Below are 20,548 nucleotides of genomic sequence, written 5' to 3' on the forward strand. Positions count from 1 at the left end.
GAGGTTCAAAACTCTATCATTCAACTCCAAATTAGTTATGAAGCTCTAATTTAACTCTTGAAAACTTTTTTATTACTATAGGGTAAGAAACAAACTTTTTAAATCTTCTCGATTCATTTCCTCTATAACTCATACTAAAAGAAATTATAGTGAAATTGGAGATAAGGGCTGTATGGAGCTTACCCGATAAGTTACCAGTCGAGAAATGCCTTCCAAGCTCTCAAGCTTTCTTGCCTTATTAGACCTCTACTTCTTCACTTCTCCCCTTACATTTTTTATGTTTCTCCCTTCTGAAATCTAAGCTAAATCACAACTTCTTAGGTCATTTTCTGTACAATGCATTGTGCCACAAGCAGCATCAATCATGATATGTAGCACAGCAAGAAAGATTCTCACCATGCGCACACACTTCATTTCGAGATGTAATTCCTCCTCCCGTATCTGTCCATTCAACATCCAAAGGAGTCAAATTTTCAAATAACCATCCAAATTTTGAATCATTTACTAATTGTTAATCCACCCCTAATTAATAGCTAATTGTAGGATTAGAAAATCAGGACGTTACAAACTTCACCTTGTCATGGTTGGGAAGTACACTGATTTCATTTATGACTAATGTCAAACAAAAGCACAACTCTCTCCCTCCATCTTCTTCCATGGCTAATCACAATCCTATTGAAACTAATCTACGATTATTGGAACCATATTGAGCATAAGGTTCTGACTTCACTCTTTTATCCATTTTTCACTCTTATTTGCTCCTTTTCTTGAAATTTACATAAAGACAATAAGTGAGACAATACATCTTTTTTCCCTCAATTCTAAGTCACAATTAATTAATTTAAGCACCAAAACTTAATAAAACATGTAACATTTGGGCTTATCAATATGTTTCAAGTGCAAAAAGCCTAGATATATCAAATAGAAATGTTCACTATGTTTAAAGGAGCATGAAAACAAAGGGAAGATATATAAGAAAAAGAAGATAAAGACATACTTTGTTCTATTGAGGGAGATAGTGATAAGGAAGATGAGCAAAGTAATGTTGAAGAAGCTAAACCATGCCTGTTGGCTCACTTTTGAAAAATTATATAATGCTTTTAATGAACTCTATAATGAGCCTCTTATTTTGGCAAAAACTTTGATTTCAATAAAGAAGTGATTTGTAATTGTTGAAAATGATTTTTCAAAACTAAAAGAAGAAAATGAGTCTTTAAAGAAAAAGATACAAGTTTTAGAAAATCAAACTCATTTTTCATGTTCCCATTGTGAAACGCTTGCCTATGAAAAAGAAGATTTGAAAAACACTTTAGCCAAGTTTGTAAAAGGAAGAGAAAATTTAAATGTGATTTTATGTCAACAAAAAGTGTTTTTTGACAATGATGATTTGAGTTATAAGACTAACATAAAACAAAAATATTATAAGAACGTCTTTATTCTTGCAAGTATATCAAGTTTTCCTTCTTTCAGTACTTTCCATAACAAGGAAGGACACTTAAATAAATCACATCAAAATCATATCAATAATTATGAAACCAACACCATAGAAGTTGTTCGATGAAACTAAAAAAAAAAAAATCTATCATGCATACAACTTATATCGATTACAAAAATATATCATGATATCATGTAAGTTCCAAAATATGAAATGACATTAAAACAAGCAAAAGATATTAAAAATTACGAAACAAATCTTAAAATAAATCCCACGCAGCTGATGGGGCACAAGGCTTCAATCTTGTTATTGTTTAGAATAATATACACCAAGCCCCCTCTATTTTACCTTAATTACAAATGCCTCTCTTTTATTTTTAAAACTTCTATAAACTTCCATTAAAATAAAAAATTACATTACACATGCCTCTTCTCTATTTTAGAGATTCAATTTCCATTCATCCAACTGTTAACTAACCATTAAAGCATATATTTTCAAATGAAGTACTCCTATTTAACATAATATTATGTAAGAGTCATTTAAGTTTCCAAATAATAATTATAATATATAAGTTCATAAAAATAATAGTAAATATAAATAAACATATCTATGTAGCATACAAGTTCAAGATTCATTTAAATAAACTTATTTATATAGTAATTTTTTAAATTTTAAATATATAAGTTGATAAAAATAATATTTTAAATATATATGAATAAAAATATAATGAATTAAAAATTTAAAATAATCATAATTATAAATTTAATATCATGAGGGATAGATTAATTAATATGAATTTTATTTATTTTATTAATTTAAATATAATTTTATGTTTACTAATTTTAATATTTTGTGATATGTTTATATAAATATGACCATAATATTCTTTAAAATAGGAGGAGAGAAAAGATGTTAGATTATGAGAGTATATTGGTAATTTTAAATTTTTATTACATATTTTAATTAGGAGATAAAATATTTTAGAATTTTAAATGGAATATTCATGTTAAAAAATATATTAAAGTGCATATATTTAAAATAACGCAGGACTGTAATTTTAACAAATTTAAATAGAGGCAGAGTATGTTTGGAAAATACTCTAAGGATTCTAAACCTCATTATGTTTTTGTTTGGTTTAAAATTTTTTAAAAAGAGCATTTATCCTAAAACCTTAATTAGACCAGAAGCTAATGATTCTGGCTTCTGGCATTGCATTAGTCCCGTCGGCATGTAATGCTATTTACATTTTTCTATCATCTGTTAATTACAATCATATCCTTTGTCCAGTGGTTTTGACATTCTTGCTCATTGAATAATTTTGGCCTCTACTATCTATATTTTTTAACTTAATAAACTCTTTATTCGGTTATTATTCCAGTTGTTTTTTTTAATATTTCTAGGCTCCAACCGTTGGATTTAGAATGACTTATTTACTTCGTATGCATAGAGTTATTTTAGTTTTTTATAATTTAATATTTTGAAATTTGTTAATTTATTTTAGAGTTTTATAATTTACAAACAATAAATTATATATCATCTCTCTTTTTTAATTATAACTTAAACTTTAATGCTCCTTTCATTAAAAATGTGATGCATTTTTTGGAGAGTTAGATATTAAAAAATATAAAGCATTTTTAGTTTTTTGAGGTGTAATCTTTATCCTTTTTTAAAAGTGCCCTTATTGATAATAACTTTATGTTTATTATAAGCTATTTAATAGGAGTAAATATAGAAAGATAGGAGTTAGTTGAAAAGTAGGTAACTACTTTATTGGGGTGATATTCAATTAAAAATACCTTACATTTTTGAACGAAGAGAGTATTTTTCATTAAAATATATGCAAGAAAACTTATATTCATTTTTGTCATTATATAACTTAATTGACTTTTAAATTAAATCATCTAAATATTAATTAAATTTTTTAAAAATATTTAAATATAAATCATATTATAATCACATAATTTTTCCTAATTTTAATTGATTTTTAATTTCAATTGAAAATCTTTTCATTCCAACGCACGCTTAATTATATTTTGTTTTCATAATTTATTGTAGTTACGGTCGACAAGTCAAGATATCGTAATCTTTGATCGTCCACCATCTTAGGTATCCGTAGGAGGTGGATGATGATTGTTTTTAGATTGCCCTTTAGTCTGCTTTTAGTTTCTTGTCTCTTCAGGATTGGATGATATTCAGTTTCTTACTAAAAAAAAAAATACCGTAATCTCTACGTTACTATTTCTCTTCTTCTTTTCTTTTGTTATTATTATTATTATTTTTTTAGAATACCGTGGGTGGTCTCGTTTGACACGAGTGCTGTCATCTAATCATCTTCACTCTCACTTTCGTCGTCATAAGCCCCAAATCCAAACCCTAATTCGATTATCTCCCATTTTGTTCCACCTATTGCCTGTCGATTCTCCCATTCTGTTTCATAATCATTCATCCATTCGCGAACATTCTGAATCCGATCGCAATTTTGTGATCCTGACGTTGTTTACTTGCTGGATTTTTCATCTGGCAATGGCTGTACTGTTGGACGATATTTTGCAATCGGTGGAACTGTGGTTGAACCTTATCAAGAAGCCCCAGCCTTACGTGAATCCCAATCTCGACCCTGTTCTGTTGGTGCCTGGTATTGCTGGTTCGATTCTTAAGGTTGTGGATGATGAGAATGGTAAAGAAGATAGGGTTTGGGTTCGTATCCTCTCTGCTGATTATACGTTTCGGACCAAGCTATGGTCTCGATTTGATCCTGCTACTGGTAATCGAATTATATTAGTTAAGTTTGAAAGTGTTTCTTGTTCAATATAAGCGTTTCGTTCTTTCTTAAGCTTTTATACGCTTGCAGGGGGGGGGGGATGGAAAAACTATTAAGCTTTTATGAGAACTATGTAGGTGAACTGAATTTGCTGACTGAAAAAATGCGAACGTTTGGCGCTTATCTGCTTCCACGATTTTTTTCCCCTTAATAACTTTTTGATCCAAAATAGTAATTTAATGTCACTGCAAATATCCTGGGTTTACTATCCTAGCATTTAGAAAGTCAAGGTCAACTCAGACTAGTCTCCTCAGCTTTCCTCATCCTCGTTTGGTTATGCTTTTTTACATTAATATTATCAGTTGTTAATGCAACTTTGTCTGCGTTCTCTCCTTTTATCTGAATGCCATTAATAACGAATGGGTTGTATTAGGGTAAATAAAATATTTTATTGAATATGATTAATACCTTTTTATTTTATATGTTACTACTGAATTAGTAAATTACAAAATGGAAACATGGGAATTATAATCATTTGGTTGTTTATATGGAAGAAGTGAAGATGGTGCAACATGAAAATTAAAATTCAGAAGGCTGAACGCTAATTATTTCTTTTGGAACCAGGTAAAACTGTTTCTATGGATTCAAACACAAGTATTACAGTTCCGGAAGACAGATATGGACTCTATGCAATTGATGTTTTGGACCCTGATATGGTATGCCACCATTGTAGTTCTTGAGATAGAATTAAGACGCCTTCATTCCTTTTGTTCCATGTTCATGTCCTTCTTGATGCATGATTTGCTGTTTTGAACACTAGTACACATGGCATTCCAAGCTGCTAATGTTTTTGATCATATGGTGCAATGAAGTTTGTACGTCTCTGCATTAATTCTCCTTTCTCTTTCACATGATAAAAGTTAGCATGTGCATATGCTTCTCTTTTTTTCCTCAACTAAATAATCCATATGTGAATGCGAGGAGGCTTTTGCCCCCATGTAAATTGAGAATGTACAGCAGGTGCCTGTAGTTTCTTCTGTCTTCTGGTTTATGGTGATTAAATGCTGTGGAATTGCTTTTTTTTTTTAATCAATACTCCCTTCGGTCTTATTTATAAGACACCTTTTAGAAATAATTTTTAATCCAAAATATAGGCATCTTGTAATATTTAATCCACTTTTTTTAATTTTACCTCTTCTTGATTAGTGTGAAGGTATTTAATATAGTTGTATTATTATTTAAAACCACGGGTAAAAATGAAAGTACCTCTCACTTTTTTATGATATCAAGAATAAAACTAACTTTTCTTAAGATGCGTAAAATGATTGAAAGTGTTCCATAATAAGGACCGAAGGGAGCATATATTTAGCAAGAAAAGTGCACTTTGTTGGCGAACTTTACATTTTATGATAAATTAAGTATTTATAGGCATAATTGGCCTCAAAATTCTATGAATTAATGTAAGTCTATAACTTAGATGTGTATCCTACAATCCAGATGAATCGACAGTTGATTCTTGCTTCCTATTCATATTTTATGATGCAGGTAATTGGACGTGAATGTGTTTATTATTTCCATGACATGATCGTTGAAATGATTAAATGGGGGTTTCAGGAGGGAAAGACCCTTTTCGGCTTTGGTTATGATTTTCGCCAAAGCAACAGGTGCCATAGCATTGGAAAACTGAATCTGTTTAATCATATTGGTCATACGTTAAAAGGCTGGGGGAATTCCTTTCACTTTGTTGAGGCATGATAGAGAATGTTATTCAACACTCCACTCTGAATAAGTTAGTGGGATTTTTTTTTTTAAATAAGCTCTACAATAATACTTTTCATACAAGGTCATATTAGATTATTAGATTTTTATCCTTCTGTGTTTGGCACAGAAGCTATAGGCATTGTTTGCCACCTCTGCACTCTTGATCCATTGGCTTTGTGCTTCTTTTCCTTTATAATTATGGATGAAAAAAAGATTATGATTCCTCAAATGCAAACCTAATGGGTGGATGTAATGGCTTACAAAAAATGTAGAGAGCTTGTTACTTGGAAGGCATAATTAGAAACATTTGTTTTTTCATTTGATGCATACCTGTTACAGTATCACAGAGGATAACATGCTATGGTGATTAATGATTTTTCTCCAGGTTTTGTTGGTTCCACTGGAAGTATACGTCTGGAAAATTTTTCTTTTTAAGATGGGTGGGAAAATTTTTTACTGTTCTTGTGTGGAAAGTTAGCCAGAACTAAATTGTAACTGCAAATCAAGGGGAAAATTACTGCTGAAGGCCCCATGTTAAAGATATTTAAACTGAAGGGCCTTAATTTGAAAATCATTTTTAGGGACTCTAGAATACAAAATTTTAACTTGTGGTTTGAACTATAAGGTTGTGCGTTTTAAATTTTTGGTCTAAGGGTCCTTTAGAGTAATTTCAAAACTTAAGTCCCTTCAATGTAGATATCTTCAACTTGGGTCCCTGAACTGTAATTTTGTCAAAATTTAATTTAATCAGACTTCTTATTCTTAATATGTATCTGTTGGGTTCTGTTTTGCTGGTCGTATGATCGGCAATTTATTCAAGGATAACTTCTTTAATATGTATTTACTTTTTAGTAAGATTAAATTCAGTGCTGTGACAATTGTACCACTTTTTGTGGTGCAGGTTTCCGGAAACTTTAGATCAGTTGGCTGCAAAATTAGAGTCAGTGTACAATGCTGCGGGAGGGAAAAAGATAAACATCATAAGTCATTCTATGGGTGGCCTTTTGGTGAAATGTTTCATGTGCTTGCATAATGATGTAAAGAATCCCTCTGGCCTCTTAAATTTGTATGAGTTTGTTTCTATTTGTCACTACAGTTTTCTGTAATATTTTAATTTGTCTGTCAGCTTGTGGTCTGTAGATGTGTATCGTGGAATTTTTTTTAATGGATGTTAGGTAAAATTGACAAGTTTGTGCCTTTTGTTTTGCAGATTTTTGAGAAATATGTTAAGAATTGGATTGCGATTGCTGCTCCATTCCAGGGTAAGTAACGGATCTCATATATGCTCAGAGGTACCAGCATTGATACTGAATGAAATCACACTATGCATTTTTCAATTTGATTTTTCAAGCTAGGGACTGTTTGTTTTGAAGGAGATATTAAATGTTTATAGGCTAAATTTGTTGCTGGGAACATAAACAATGGCCGTGCAGAGGTTACAAAATGATTGATAAATAAAAATAGAACATGGTCATGATCTTGCGTGTGGCTTTGGGAAAGAGATAGAAGGAAGCGTGAAAGGTTATTCAATAGTGAATAGTTAATGTAACTTGATATTTACTTAATTCAATTGCTTTTGCTGCAACTCTAAAAGCTAAAAGCTTGTTTAATGTGGGTTGTAAGAAGGTTTATTTGTTACTAGTATAATTATTTCCTAATTTGTATTTTTTTTCTTTTACTTTTTTTTTTGGTTCATCCACTTTTGTTTCTTTTTCATTTCTCATTTCAATTTCCATAGAGTTTTGCATTACAAAATAGTCTTTACATTTGCATGGAAAAAGAGTGTGTACCTGGGAAGACATTCTTCATGCATCTTTCTTATTCTGTGATTGTGATACCCTAAATTAAGATGTCCAAACTATCACAATCTGAGTAGGAGTAAAACAGAATATCTACATTGTAATTTTGATTAGAGGTTAGTGAGTAGTAATTTGGAAGTGAAATTGGGTGATTAGATCATACTGCAAGTGGAAAAATATAGATATTTGGGAGCAATTGTTCAACATAATGGGGAAATTGATGGAGAGATTGCATGTAGGATACAAATTGGGTGGTTTAATTGGAGAAAGGCTAAAGGAGTTATCTGCGATCGTAAAATACCTAATAAACTTAAAGGGAAGTTTTATCGAACTACTATAAGACTAGTAATATTATATGGTAGTGAATGTTGGGCTTTAACGATACAAAAAGAGTATAAAGTTGGAGTAACAGAGATGAGAATGTTGAGATGGATGTGCAGATACACACGTAAATATAAAATTTGAAATGAGTGAATATGGGAAAAAATGGACGTCGCACCTATTGAAGGAAAAATGGTAAAAAAATCGTTTGAGGTGGTTTTGACATATATAAAGAAGACCACAGGAGGCATCTGTGAGAAGAGGGGAACAGATGACTTTAAGTCCGGTCAAGAAGGATAGAGGAAGGTCAAAGAGAATATTTTTAAAAGTTATTGAGGATGACTTTTTACTTAATATTATTTTATAAGCTTAATAAATGATAAAACACAATGGCGTCATATAATCCAGTAACCGATCCCATCTATTGGGATAATGCTTGTTATTGTTGTTGTACTTAATTCTCGGGTTTACCACTTCTCGTTGCTTTTGATTTTTACTCTTAATGTGCCCATCAAGTATGAGGAACATGTGTTTTGTTGTTATGCCTTCCTTAAGAATCAATGAAATTGTGGGAAAGAGTAATTGAACATAGGTTGAGATTGGTGATTGATATTTCTGAGAATCAATTTGGTTTGATGTCAGGTAGGGCAACTACAGAAGTAATTTATCTGTAAAGAGAGTTTATGGAAAAAAATATCAAAACAAGAGTAAAGATTTACACATTGTTTTTATTATTATTAATTTAGAAAAAGCTTGTGATGGCGTATTAAGAGAAATTTTTTGGAAAGCCTTGAAAAAAAAAAGGAGTTCGAGTTGTCCACATTAGAGTGATACAAGATATGTATGAAGGGGCAGGAATCAATATATGAATGTTTGGCAGTGAAACAAAGTGCTTTCCTATAAGGATTGGACTACATCAATGCAGGAATTGGATTAGATAACACGTTTATTCCATTATTAAGGAGAAATATATACACATTATAGTTGACTATACTCCGAAATAATAAACAAAAAATAAAACTCTCATTTATTCTCATTTGCTCCCCAAATATAATTATATCCTTGAAAATTTGGAGTAAATAATTCTCAATTAATTTCTAAATAATTCTATTTCACACTCCTCTTCAAGTTGCATTATAGATGCTAATTATGTCTAACTTGCTTATGCAACTTTTGAAAGCGGGTTTATGTAACCCCTTGGTCAACACATTGGCTGCTTGGAGATTTGTTGTTAGGAAGGTCAAGCAGATGATCTCATCTTCTACCTTCTCCCTAATAAAGTGCCTATCGATTTCTACATGCTTTGATTTCTCATGCTATACTAGATTTAAAGCCATACTTATGGTTGCTTTATTATCACAATACAATTTCAGTAGTAGTTTTACATCAACATGAATTTCTTCAAGTACTCTTCGTAGCCATATTTCCTCTGTTATGTCCTGTGCCAGTGCTCTTAGCTCTAATTCAGCACTACTTTTGGAGACAACTCTTTGCTTTTGACTTTTCCATATGACTAGATTTCCCTATACAATCGAGCAATAATCAGAAGTAGATCTTCTGTTTGGGTGATGTCCTCCCCATTCTTCATCAGTGTAAACTTCTATAGTTCCCTGTTCATGTTTTTGAAACAACAAACCGTTTCCAAGAGTGCCTTTCAAGTATCTTAGGACTTTGTATGCTGCTTCCATGTGTTTTTCCTTTGGCTCACACATATACTGACTAGCCATACTTATTGCAAAGGCTATGTCGGGTCATGTGTGGGAGAGGTAGATGAGTTTTCCCACAAGCCTTTGATATCTCTCTTTATCAGCTAATTTTCCTTCCTTCTCATCCTCCTTCTCTTCCACTAGTTCAACTTCTTTATCAGAATTTCCTTCTTTTGTCTTGGCCTTGTATCTTTTCTTTGGAACAACAATAGGTGTCTTAGCAGGCTTACACCCTAATGTACCTATCTCCTTTAAGAAATCAAGTACATATTTTCGTTAGGACACATGAATGCCCTATTTTGATCTTGCAACTTCTATTCCCAAGAAATACTTCAACTTTCCCAGATCCTTAACCTTGAATTCCTGACTCAGAGCCTCCTTGATTCTCATGATTTCTTTATTGTGATCCCCGGAAAGGATCATATCATCAACATAGCAATGAGAACACATCTTTTACCTCCTTCCATTTTGACAACATGGTGTGATTAGATAATCCTTGGTTATAGCCCTAAGACTTCAAGACTAGTGAGAATCTATCGAACCATGCTCTTGGTGACTGCTTCAATTTATATAAGGACTACTTTAGCTTGCGCACTTGATCACCTCTTCCTTGATCAAAACTTGGAGGCAGAGTCATATACACTTCCTCTTTCAAGTCTCCGTTCAAGAAGGCATTCTTGATATTCAACTAATGCAAGGGCTAATCAAGGTTGGCTGCTATAGATAATAGCACCCTAATGGTGTTTAACTTGGCAATTGGTGCAAAGGTTTCCTGGTAGTCAATGCCATATGTCTGTGTGAATCCTGTGGCTACCAAACGTGCCTTCAATTTCTCAAGGCTCCCATTGGCTTTGTATTTTGGGTTGAACACCCATTTGCAGGTAACAAGCTACTTGTTCTTTAGTTTATTCACAACTTTCTAGGTCCCATTTTCCTCCAATGCCTTCATCTCTTCAAAGACGGCTTCTCTCCACCATGGTGATTTGAGGGCCTCTTGAATGTTATATGGGATACTAGTTACATCTAGATTGGCAATAAATGCTTGATACTTGGGAGATAATGCTTTATATGACATATATTTTTAAATAGGATGTTGTGTACAGGATCTGGGTTTCTTTTTAGGTGCAATAGGTAGGTTCAAATCATTCTCAAATTCCTCCCTGTCATCATCTACTTCCACAATTTTAGTGATATTCTCACCTTCTTCTATAGAACCTCTTGTTGGTTTTGAATCAAGGACTTAGTACCTTGCTTCTTCTTTTGTTTGTATGTTATGATCTCTTTTTCTATGGTACTTGTGTCCTTGTTGTCCTCTGTGCTTGCATTTTCTCTTGTTTTTGGACTAGAAAAGTCAGGGACAGGCACAGGTTCAAAAAAGGAGTCAGGAATAGATGTAAGCTTAGGTGGGGTAAGATCAATAGAAGGAACAGGAGAATACTCAAAAAATGACTGAAACTCGCTTCGAGACTAAAAAAGAGAAACTGCAGGCGCAGAGTACAAGAAGTTGAGGCTTTATATTCAGCACGAGGGAAAGAAGGATGATGGTGTTTGGCCAATTCACAAGTATCACACTGAAAAGTAGAAATTTTATTTGATGAAAACTGAAGAAACAAGCAACTCAAATTTTGAACATTAGGATGGTCCATTCTTTTATGCCATAACAAAAGATTATTACTCTCAGAGGTAGATCAGCACTACCAATCATCTTCCCCAACAAGAGATCTTGAGTAACACAATGACTAGAGAAGAAGTGAGCACTGCAGTGGGCATGCTTAGTCAACTTGCTAATGGATGGTAGATTACAAGCTAGATATGGAACATGGAGTACTGAATCCAAACGTAAAAGATCAAAAAAAGTAATGCTTCCCTTTCTAGCAATAGAGGAGGACGTTCCATTTGCAGTGGCAATTTTCTCACACTCACTACATGGACAATATGATATAAACAGGGTAGAGTTTGCAGTTAGGGCTGCACAAAAGACTGGACGGGACTGGACTTTAGCCTAACCCGGAGTCTGGTCTTTTTCATGAAAAGGACTGGGTTAGGTAACATGTAGTCCGGTCTGGTCCTGTGAAAACCCGGAGATTAACAAGACTGGATTTAGTCCATAGGACTGGAAGACTGGTCCTGTTAGTCCAATACTCACTTGGCCTTTTTTTTTTCTTTTTTTCTCTATGATGACCAATAATCTATTTCAACTTAACAAATTCAATTAAGATAATAAAAACACTTATAATCATAATAAATCCATAATAATTTCTAACACCAAGAAAATAATATTTTAGTTACAGTCCAAACTCCAAATGATTTAAATACATAACTTCAATAAAAAATTAGAGGAAAGACCAAAAATAGACTAGAGGAAAAAATCAGCAAGAACAGAAGTAATAAAAATCAAAACACAGACATGTTCCTTCAAAGTTCGAACAGATCAAGATCAGAGTGCAAAGTGCAAGGCAGGGGCTAGGGCTTTGGCGCACTGAAGAAATTGAGAATGAGAGCAAAGTTGAGTGAGTGGTTGAGAGGCTAAGTGCTGTTGAGTAACAGTGTTGAGGTTTTTTTTTCGATCAGAGTGCAAAGTGCAAGGCAGGATTAAGACTTTTTTTTTCTAAGGCTTATTAATTAATAATTTATAAATTAATTTTAATTATATTAAAATAATTATATAGGACCAAACCGGACCACTTAGTCCAGATGCTTGGTCTCTAGTCTGGTCTTACCCGAAAAATCAATCCTGTCTTTTTGGTCTTTTTGGTCCTATAGGACTAGCATTTTACAGGACTGGACAGGATCGGATTTTCATGGGTTGGATCGGACCGAACGAGACCACGAGACTTTTGCATAGCCCTATTTGCAGTCATGTGGTTAGAGGCCCCAGAGTCGACAATCCATTGGGATTTATTGAAAGAAGCATTCAAAGCATAATGATCATTACCTTGTTCAGCCATAGAAGTAATGTGTGAGGACTGTGCAGGCTCCTCGGATCATTGTAGAGCGTTCAACATCTCTAAGAGCTTGGTTAACTTGTCTTTATCAATTGTAGGAATAGAACCAGATTTTTCTGGTGCTTTTTCAGGAGCTGCTTGATATCCATGTGCCTTCCCCTTGCATGGTTTCCAGTCAACAGGCTTCCCATGAAGATTCCAACACTTGTCTTTTGTGTGTCCCATTTTTTTTACAGTGATCACACAATAATTTCCCTTTTGTTTGCTTCATACCTTGATCAAGGTTTCTGCTTACCAGTGTAGAGGATTTAGATGGAGACTTTGGAATAGGATTAGGAAGTATTACCTTTCGGCGAGAAGCCTCTCTATGAACTTCTCCAAAAGCATCTTTGGTAGAGGGTAATGGTGAACGAGCCAAGATTCTGCTACGAACATCATCTAAAGAAGGATGAAGCCTAGCCAAGAACTGAAACACACGCTCATCTTTAATCCGTTTTTTATATCTTGCAGCATCAAGAGCACAAGACCATTTGTCCTCTTTGTTGAGATCAATCTTCTGCCATATTGAAACCAATTCCAACCAAAACTCTTGAAGATGCCAGCTTTTAATTTTCAGATCATATATTTGGGCACTATCCTCAGCATCCTAGATGTCTTTTGTCGTCGGCAAGAGCGTGAATGAGCATCGAACCTGTGGGATCATAGTTGTGACCAACCATGAAGCCATTATTGATTTCTTTGTCTCCCACTTCAACCTTGCCTTCACGTCTGACTTGTTTGGTGCCTTGGAATCGCCTGTGATGAAACCCAACTTGCCACGACCACCAACAACAAGTCGAATTGCTTGGACCCACTCACAGTAGTTTTGTCCATTGAACTTGTCAGACAGGAAGAGAGACAATCCTTTGGCAGAACTCAACTCGTGAGGGGTTCCACCATAGATATGTTTAAGGGATCTTGGTGTCGGAACCCATGGAAGACTGTCTCGAGTTGCTTGATTGAGACCCCCCTTCTGGCTGAATGTGATCGTGTTCGATTTCCAGGTTAGAGTCAACCTGCTCTGGTACCATGTAGGAATTGGATTAGATTAGGGAGAAATTTATACACATTACAGTTGTTTGTACATCGAAATAGTAAAGGAAATAATAAACAGAAAATAAAACACTCATTTGTTCTCATTTAGTCCCCCAATATAATTATATCCTTGAAAATCTGGAGTAAATAATTCTCAATTAATTTCTAAGTAATTCTATTTCATAATCAATGATCATTTTTGAGTCCTTACTTGTCTGACCTTGTTCTAAATGTTTGATTGAGTATATTCAAGAGAAAATTCTCAAATGCATGCTTTTTCCGAATGATATAGTTTTTATTGCGGATACAAGAGAAGAGATTAATTATAAATTGAAGTGGTGGAGGAGGATCCTGGACTCAAAGAGTTTGTGCTTGAGTGGGAGTAAGACAATATTTACATTACAATTTTGATAAGAAGTCAGTAGTAATTTGGAAGTAAGATTAGGAGACCAGATTATACTTGAAGTTAAAAAGTTTAGGTACTTGTGAGTTATTATTCAACACGATGGGAAAATTGATGGGGATGTTGCTCATAGGATACAAGTTAGGTGGCTTAATTGGAGAAAGGGTAAATGAGTTATTTGTGATCGAAATGTATCTAATAAACTTAAAAGAAAGTTTTATCGAATTGCTATAAGACTCACTGTTATATAATAGTGAATGTTCAGCTTTAAAGGGATAGCATGACCAAGAAGTTAGAATAGCAGACATGAGAATGTTGAGAGAGATGTGAGAGTATACATGAAAAGATAAAATCCAAAATGAGAATTTATAAGAAAACATGGGCATGGTATTTGTTGAAAGGAAAATGGTAGAAAATCATTTGAGATGGTTTGACCATGTATAGAGAAAAATATGAGAAACACCGGCGAGAAAAGTGGAATGGATAATCTTGAGCATTATAGAGAGGGGTAGGGGAAGATCAAAGAAAACATTCATGCAGTTTGTTGAATGAGACCTAATTAAAAATATTCTTAAAAGTTTGGTTGATGATATAGTATAATGGCGTCGTTCAATTCATGTGGCCGACTCTATGTAGTGGGATAAGGCTTGTTATGTTGTTATTTATTTTCTGAAGGAGGCATGAGGCTTTGGGAGGGGCTTGGAGAGGGGAAGGGCTAGAGTAAGAATCAAACCTGGGTGTGCTGCTAAGGATCTTATGCTTTGTTTTTCTCTTTAGAGTGGTCTAGCATATTGTATGGTCCACAGCCGACTCTTTGGGATGGCTTTGGATCATCTGCAAGATAATTAAGTTATTTTCTTTATCTAGTTTTCATAGTTAAGTAAATTAAGCTGCTTCAAATCTCAAAAAACATGGGGCTTTTCTGTTCTTTCATTTTCAATGTTTTGGGAGGTAAACATGGTCATAGGGATTAGCACCATGCTTCTTAATCATCGTGCAAGCTTCAGGTATTTGGCTGGAAATAATGCTCGAGTATGTTTTGGGAGGTAAACATGGTCATAGGATTTTTTTTTTTTTTTTTTATCGGACAGCGTTGATTTTAGGCTGTCCTATGGATTGAAGCTCATCAGTTCCTTAGGAGGTTGTCAAATTGGATATATCCCTATTTATGCTTTACCTTTTCCCATTATGTCTTTCTTTTGGAGGACGCCTTGCAATCTTCAATTAATAGCTGTAATTGCAAGTGCATAACAGTGAAGTGCATTTTTCGACAGGTGCACCTGGATACGTCAATTCTACCTTTTTAAATGGAATGTCATTTGTTGAGGGGTGGGAGCAGAATTTCTTCATTTCAAAATGGAGCATGCACCAATTGGTAGGGATCAGTTATTTTCAATTCATAAAATTAAATTTGAGTTTACTCTTTAATCATTAATTATAAAATTTTTTGAAATGAATTGTCTTTCCTTTATGGTCATCACTGTTACTTATCACAAGCTGTCTTGGATGCAAAACTTTAGGAAACTTGGCACTTCTATTTTTCTTGTGTAACCGTTAACACTGCCATAGTGGACCATTCTACATTGACAGGATGATGTGTTTATAAATGAGATGAAATATATGACTTGGCTTTGATGAAACTGTCTCATCTTTCATCAAAAAATCCTATAGATAGCATGTAATGGACCCATTTGATGCTGTTTATGTCTATTAGTTTTTGAATACAGTCTTAGAAAAATATTCATGAAAATTTCTGTTAAATGTATCCTGAATTTTTTTTTTCCCTTTTCTCATTACATAGAGTAGCAAGTGGAATTGAATCCATAACCTCACACCACTAGGCCATATGGCCATTGTCTGAAAATGTTTCAACAAGACTCAATTTGAAGATTTTGGAGTTAAAAGGCTGCTTCCTTCGATTCAAGTTTATAATTTATAGCATAAAAATTATTTTTAATATCTAGAATATTATGAAAAAATGATTGATTAACTTGGACTGTAAATTTATTTACAAAAGCAATGAACAAAAAATCATTTTCTTCGTCTTTAAAATGCAGAAGGCAGAGAACTCTGTTTGAAAAACTGAGTAAAAGAATTGCTTAAACAGATATGTTGTTGTTATCAATAAAAGAAAAATTGTTTGAGTTATTAAACTGAAAAAAAAAAAGTTTGAAAACAAGATTCAAGTTGGCTAAGTTTCTGGTCAAACCAAGTGGGTAGAGTTTTTTAATACAGCTAATGTAATTAGTATGATTTAACTGTTGCAAACATAAAAGCTCATTATTTTATTATTTTTCTAGCAAATGAATGATATAATTAAAATATGAAGTTTTCCTATGTTTGTAGAAGTGCTAAGTGATCAATGTTTCTCTGTGATGAAATAGGCAACGATGGGATAAGATCTTTTTTATATGACATATAAAACCCAAATTGTTTGCAGACCATTCTGTTATGTATTTTGATATTGAAAACGAATATATGAATTGGTGTGAACTAACGAAGATATGGAAATGAGGGTTTTGACTTATAGATATCGTCCATAGCTGTGAACAAGGTAGTCAATAATAAGTTGCTATGATGACTTAAGAATAATTAATTATACAATTATATTTTTACTGGGTGTATATTTGCTGGATGGTGTGTTCTTTGTTTTATTAAGGTTATTCCAACTTATCTTTTCATGAAATGATTGAGGCAATGTCATACACCTGGCCTTGTTTTGTGTGATCGGATTTACTTGTGTCTCGTTTTTGTTTGTTTTTCTTTCATTCTGATGCTGTGAAATTTTTAAAATTGATTAGCTTCTTACAATGTTACAGCTGATTGAATGTCCATCTCTATATGAACTTATGGGTTGTCCTGGTTTTCACTGGGAAAACATCCCAGTTCTAGAACTGTGGCGTGAGAAGCATGATTGTGATGGGAAACATAATTCGGATGGGAAACCTCATATTATTCTGGAGTCTTATCATCCAGAACATAGTGTTGAAATTATAAAGGAATCTCTTGCAACTAACAAGGTGAGTTATCTGCTTTATCTTATATGGCAATTGAAATTCAATCTCGATAGCTTTCATGAATTTAATCAACTATATTATTATCTGTACTTTGATGTCTGGATCATGTGATAAATGTTCACTTTACAAATCATATTGAATTTTGTGAATAACTTGTAATGGAAAAACAAGTAATGATGTCTTTAACATGAGATTTTTTTTTTTCTTAAAACTGAAGTCATACTAGGGATTTTGTCCTGTGATCTTTCAGTGTTCAAGGAAAAATGTTTACTCTTCTTATTTCTGTGAAAGGAAAGAATGAAACTGGCAATACCAAGGTTTTGTTGAAGAAAGGCTGTGTAGTTACTATGATGCTTTTGACAGCTAGAAGTATTTCTATTCATTCAAGGTCTAGGATGATTATCAGTACATCTTAGGTTGGTATAATATTGTTAAACCACGATCTAGGTCAACTATGATGGTGAGGATTTGCCCCTTGCTTTTAACATGGAGATCTTGAAATGGGCAAATGAAACGCGCAAGATTTTATCTGGTGCTAAACTTCCCTCTCAAGTCAAATTCTACAATATTTATGGGATTGGTCTTGAGACACCTCATACTGTTTGGTAATGCTTCCAACAATTCTTTCGATGATATTCAGTTTACAGCAAAAACTCGTTATAAAGTTTAAATAACTATTCTGCAGCTTTGGAAGTGGGGAGAAGCCTGTCTCAGATCTGCAACAGCTACGTTATTTTCAGGTCATTGCTTTGGTACCAATATTTGTTTCCTGATGAGAATTTCACGTCTATGGTGCAGAGGTTATGCATGTAAATTTGACACATGCAATGTCGGTTGATCTAGTTTACTCTACATGTTTTATCTGTGCAAGTAGCTAAAATAACTCTGGATAGTTTTCCATCTGCATCGTTTTATCCTCTTTGGTTCTGAGAACGTATTTAATTGAATTTTTTTTGAATAACTATGTATGTGGTTATAAATGTACGTAAAACATTAAATTTAAATGGGTAAAGTGTACCTTTGGTCCTGTTATTTTATATAACATTTTAGTTGGTCCCTTGTTTTTGTAAAGAATCTTTTAAATTTTCTAATCCTAACATCGTCAGTTTCAAATATTTTTTTTTTCTTTGCTAATCATTGCTATTTTAAAAAATTAAACTTAATAAAACAATGTTTGAAAATGTTTGGTCAATATTTAAAAGTTCAATGTTGGAATTTTTTGTCAATAAAACTAATAGTGTCAAGGTGAAAGGACTAAAAATAGACTTTATAAAATTAAGGGATCAAAATGAAGCCTTATATAAAGTTAAAGAATTAAATATGTACTTTAACTAACTAAAATAAAGTAATAACTACATTCAATTTGTCTCCCAAACTCTCCGCTAAGTAATCTATTTTCCTTTCCATTTGTGAATGGTGACTTTTTTTTTTAAAAAACTATTTGCAGGCCAAATACATATGTGTTGATGGTGATGGTACAGTACCAGCAGAATCAGCTAAGGTTGGCCAACTTAGACATGCTTATTTTTATTTGCAATATTTTTTGGGCAATCTACTGGAATAGCATTAGTTTTGGCCACTATTCATTGATTATGATGGATAAGATGTTCTGTAATATAGGTTAATCAATCCTGCTACGTCAGTACCTTTTCGATGGTTTCATCTTTTTTACAGATAGTAATCCGTGGTTACTGTTACAATGAGCGTCTGCTAGGCTGAAGATGTGCTTCACAATTATTAATGCCCACATGTTTCTTCACAATTATTACTACAGTACCCTTGTGATTATCACAAGGTTCTATTGCAACGTTTGGAATGTAGGAAAGTGTCTTTTTAGAAAGAAAATGAGAAATGCATCTGTTACATTCTCTTCCTAGATGCATTTCTTATTTCCTTTTTAGAAAGTATTTTTGCATGTGCCAAATATTAGCCAACTGTCATATCCATTCGTCAGCTATCATCTCACTTGTTACTGATGCAATGAGACCATCGTATTCATTATTGCATCGTATTTTTGTTGAAGCCGATGGTCATCATGGCCATGACCATTTCATGATTTTCCAACCTACGTGTGACCGTTAGTGTGATTTTGGCCAGCAATATCACTTCATCCTTGTTTCACTTGCAGGCTGATGGGCTCAAAGCAGAGGCGAGGGTTGGAGTCCCAGGCGAACATCGGGGTATTCTCTGTGATCATCACGTGTTCCGGATTCTCAAGCATTGGCTGAAGGCGGGTGATCCAGATCCATACTACAACCCACTTAATGATTATGTGATTCTGCCCACTGCGTTTGAAATGGAGAAGCACGAAGAGAATGATCTAGAAGTAGCATCCCTTAAAGGGGAATGGGAAATCATTTCTCATCACCAAGATGAATACAGCCTTTCTGCCGACAAGATTTCTTTGAGCGCTGTCACTGTTTCACATGAAGGAGCTAATCTGTCTGGTTCTGATGTTCTGGCCAGTGTCCTTGTTCAATCTGGCAACAACGGTGAGCAGCATGTTCAACTAAACGAGTTAACTGTCTCAGTCAATGTCTGATAAATCAGCTTCTGTTGATTTGTTGCGGTGGATGTGGGTGGTAATATGTCTGTACAGATTATATAAGTTGGTGACATCTTGTATAAAGGTTAAATTCTTGTGAAGATGTTGGCATATTTCTCGTAATGGTATATGTATATGTAAGGAATGTATCATACGTGAGAAATATGCCCTCTTTCTGACACAACACTCGTGTCTGGTATATGAGATGATGTGTTATCTACAAATTTCTCTGAGGTTTGCTTATATGAAGCTCAAATTTCTCGTTTGGCATGTCATGGTGCTTTCCATATTCCAAGTGGAAAGCAAAGGTACCGAACGTTAGCTTTTGTGGAAGGTATGCGCGGTTTCTTCATTAGGATATAAGCACTTTTTCTCGTGCAATGCGTTGAGAAATGGTTATTTTATTTATTTATTTATTTAAAACGTTACTTACATTGTTTAAAAAAAAAATTTTGATTTGCTTGCAATCTAGTTCGAACATTTATTTTTCCAGGCTGGTCAGAATCTTAGCACTTGGACAAAAATTTGATAGATCTCAAGTGCGCTGTGATGCGATCTGTTACTTCTTCATGGTTCACGCAATAATTTTTCAGTCTAAATGGTAGTCATGGATATAATGTAATCAAATATTCAAGTATTCTCAACTTGGTTTTTCCTTTTGGGATTTCTTTAGGATATATCCTGTGAATGCCAGAGACCAATTCTTCGAGATACTGGGGTTTTATTTAGGCGTGTATTTCTCAATATATATATATATATATATATTGTTATACATGGCTTC

The 20,548-nt window shown here is 33.6% G+C and overlaps 1 protein-coding gene across 1 annotated transcript; it reads left to right on the top strand.

The window, feature by feature from the left end:
• Window positions 1–3,716: 3,716 nt before the first annotated feature.
• On the top strand, window positions 3,717–20,029 carry LOC129306678 (lecithin-cholesterol acyltransferase-like 4). Its single transcript, XM_054947384.1, has 11 exons — window positions 3,717–4,199; window positions 4,821–4,912; window positions 5,742–5,860; window positions 6,859–6,994; window positions 7,168–7,219; window positions 15,480–15,580; window positions 17,025–17,225; window positions 17,670–17,827; window positions 17,908–17,962; window positions 18,670–18,723; window positions 19,351–20,029. The coding sequence occupies exons 1-11, from the start codon at window positions 3,959–3,961 to the stop codon at window positions 19,762–19,764; spliced, it is 1,623 nt and encodes a 540-aa protein (XP_054803359.1). The 5' UTR covers window positions 3,717–3,958; the 3' UTR covers window positions 19,765–20,029.
• Window positions 20,030–20,548: the final 519 nt, after the last annotated feature.

The sequence above is a fragment of the Prosopis cineraria genome, unplaced genomic scaffold, assembly GCF_029017545.1.
Source record: "Prosopis cineraria cultivar Desert tree isolate PC_DT_omini unplaced genomic scaffold, ASM2901754v1 PC3, whole genome shotgun sequence".
In the NCBI taxonomy this organism is placed as follows: Eukaryota; Viridiplantae; Streptophyta; class Magnoliopsida; order Fabales; family Fabaceae; genus Prosopis; species Prosopis cineraria.

Bases quoted from the DNA above. Each gene is read 5' to 3' on its own strand.
- LOC129306678 (XM_054947384.1), top strand. From the start codon at position 3,959: ATGGCTGTACTGTTGGACGATATTTTGCAATCGGTGGAACTGTGGTTG. The intron at 5,861-6,858 runs GTGCCATAGCAT...TTTGTGGTGCAG, and splicing joins GATTTTCGCCAAAGCAACAG to GTTTCCGGAAACTTTAGATC. The intron at 17,963-18,669 runs GTCATTGCTTTG...AACTATTTGCAG, and splicing joins AACAGCTACGTTATTTTCAG to GCCAAATACATATGTGTTGA.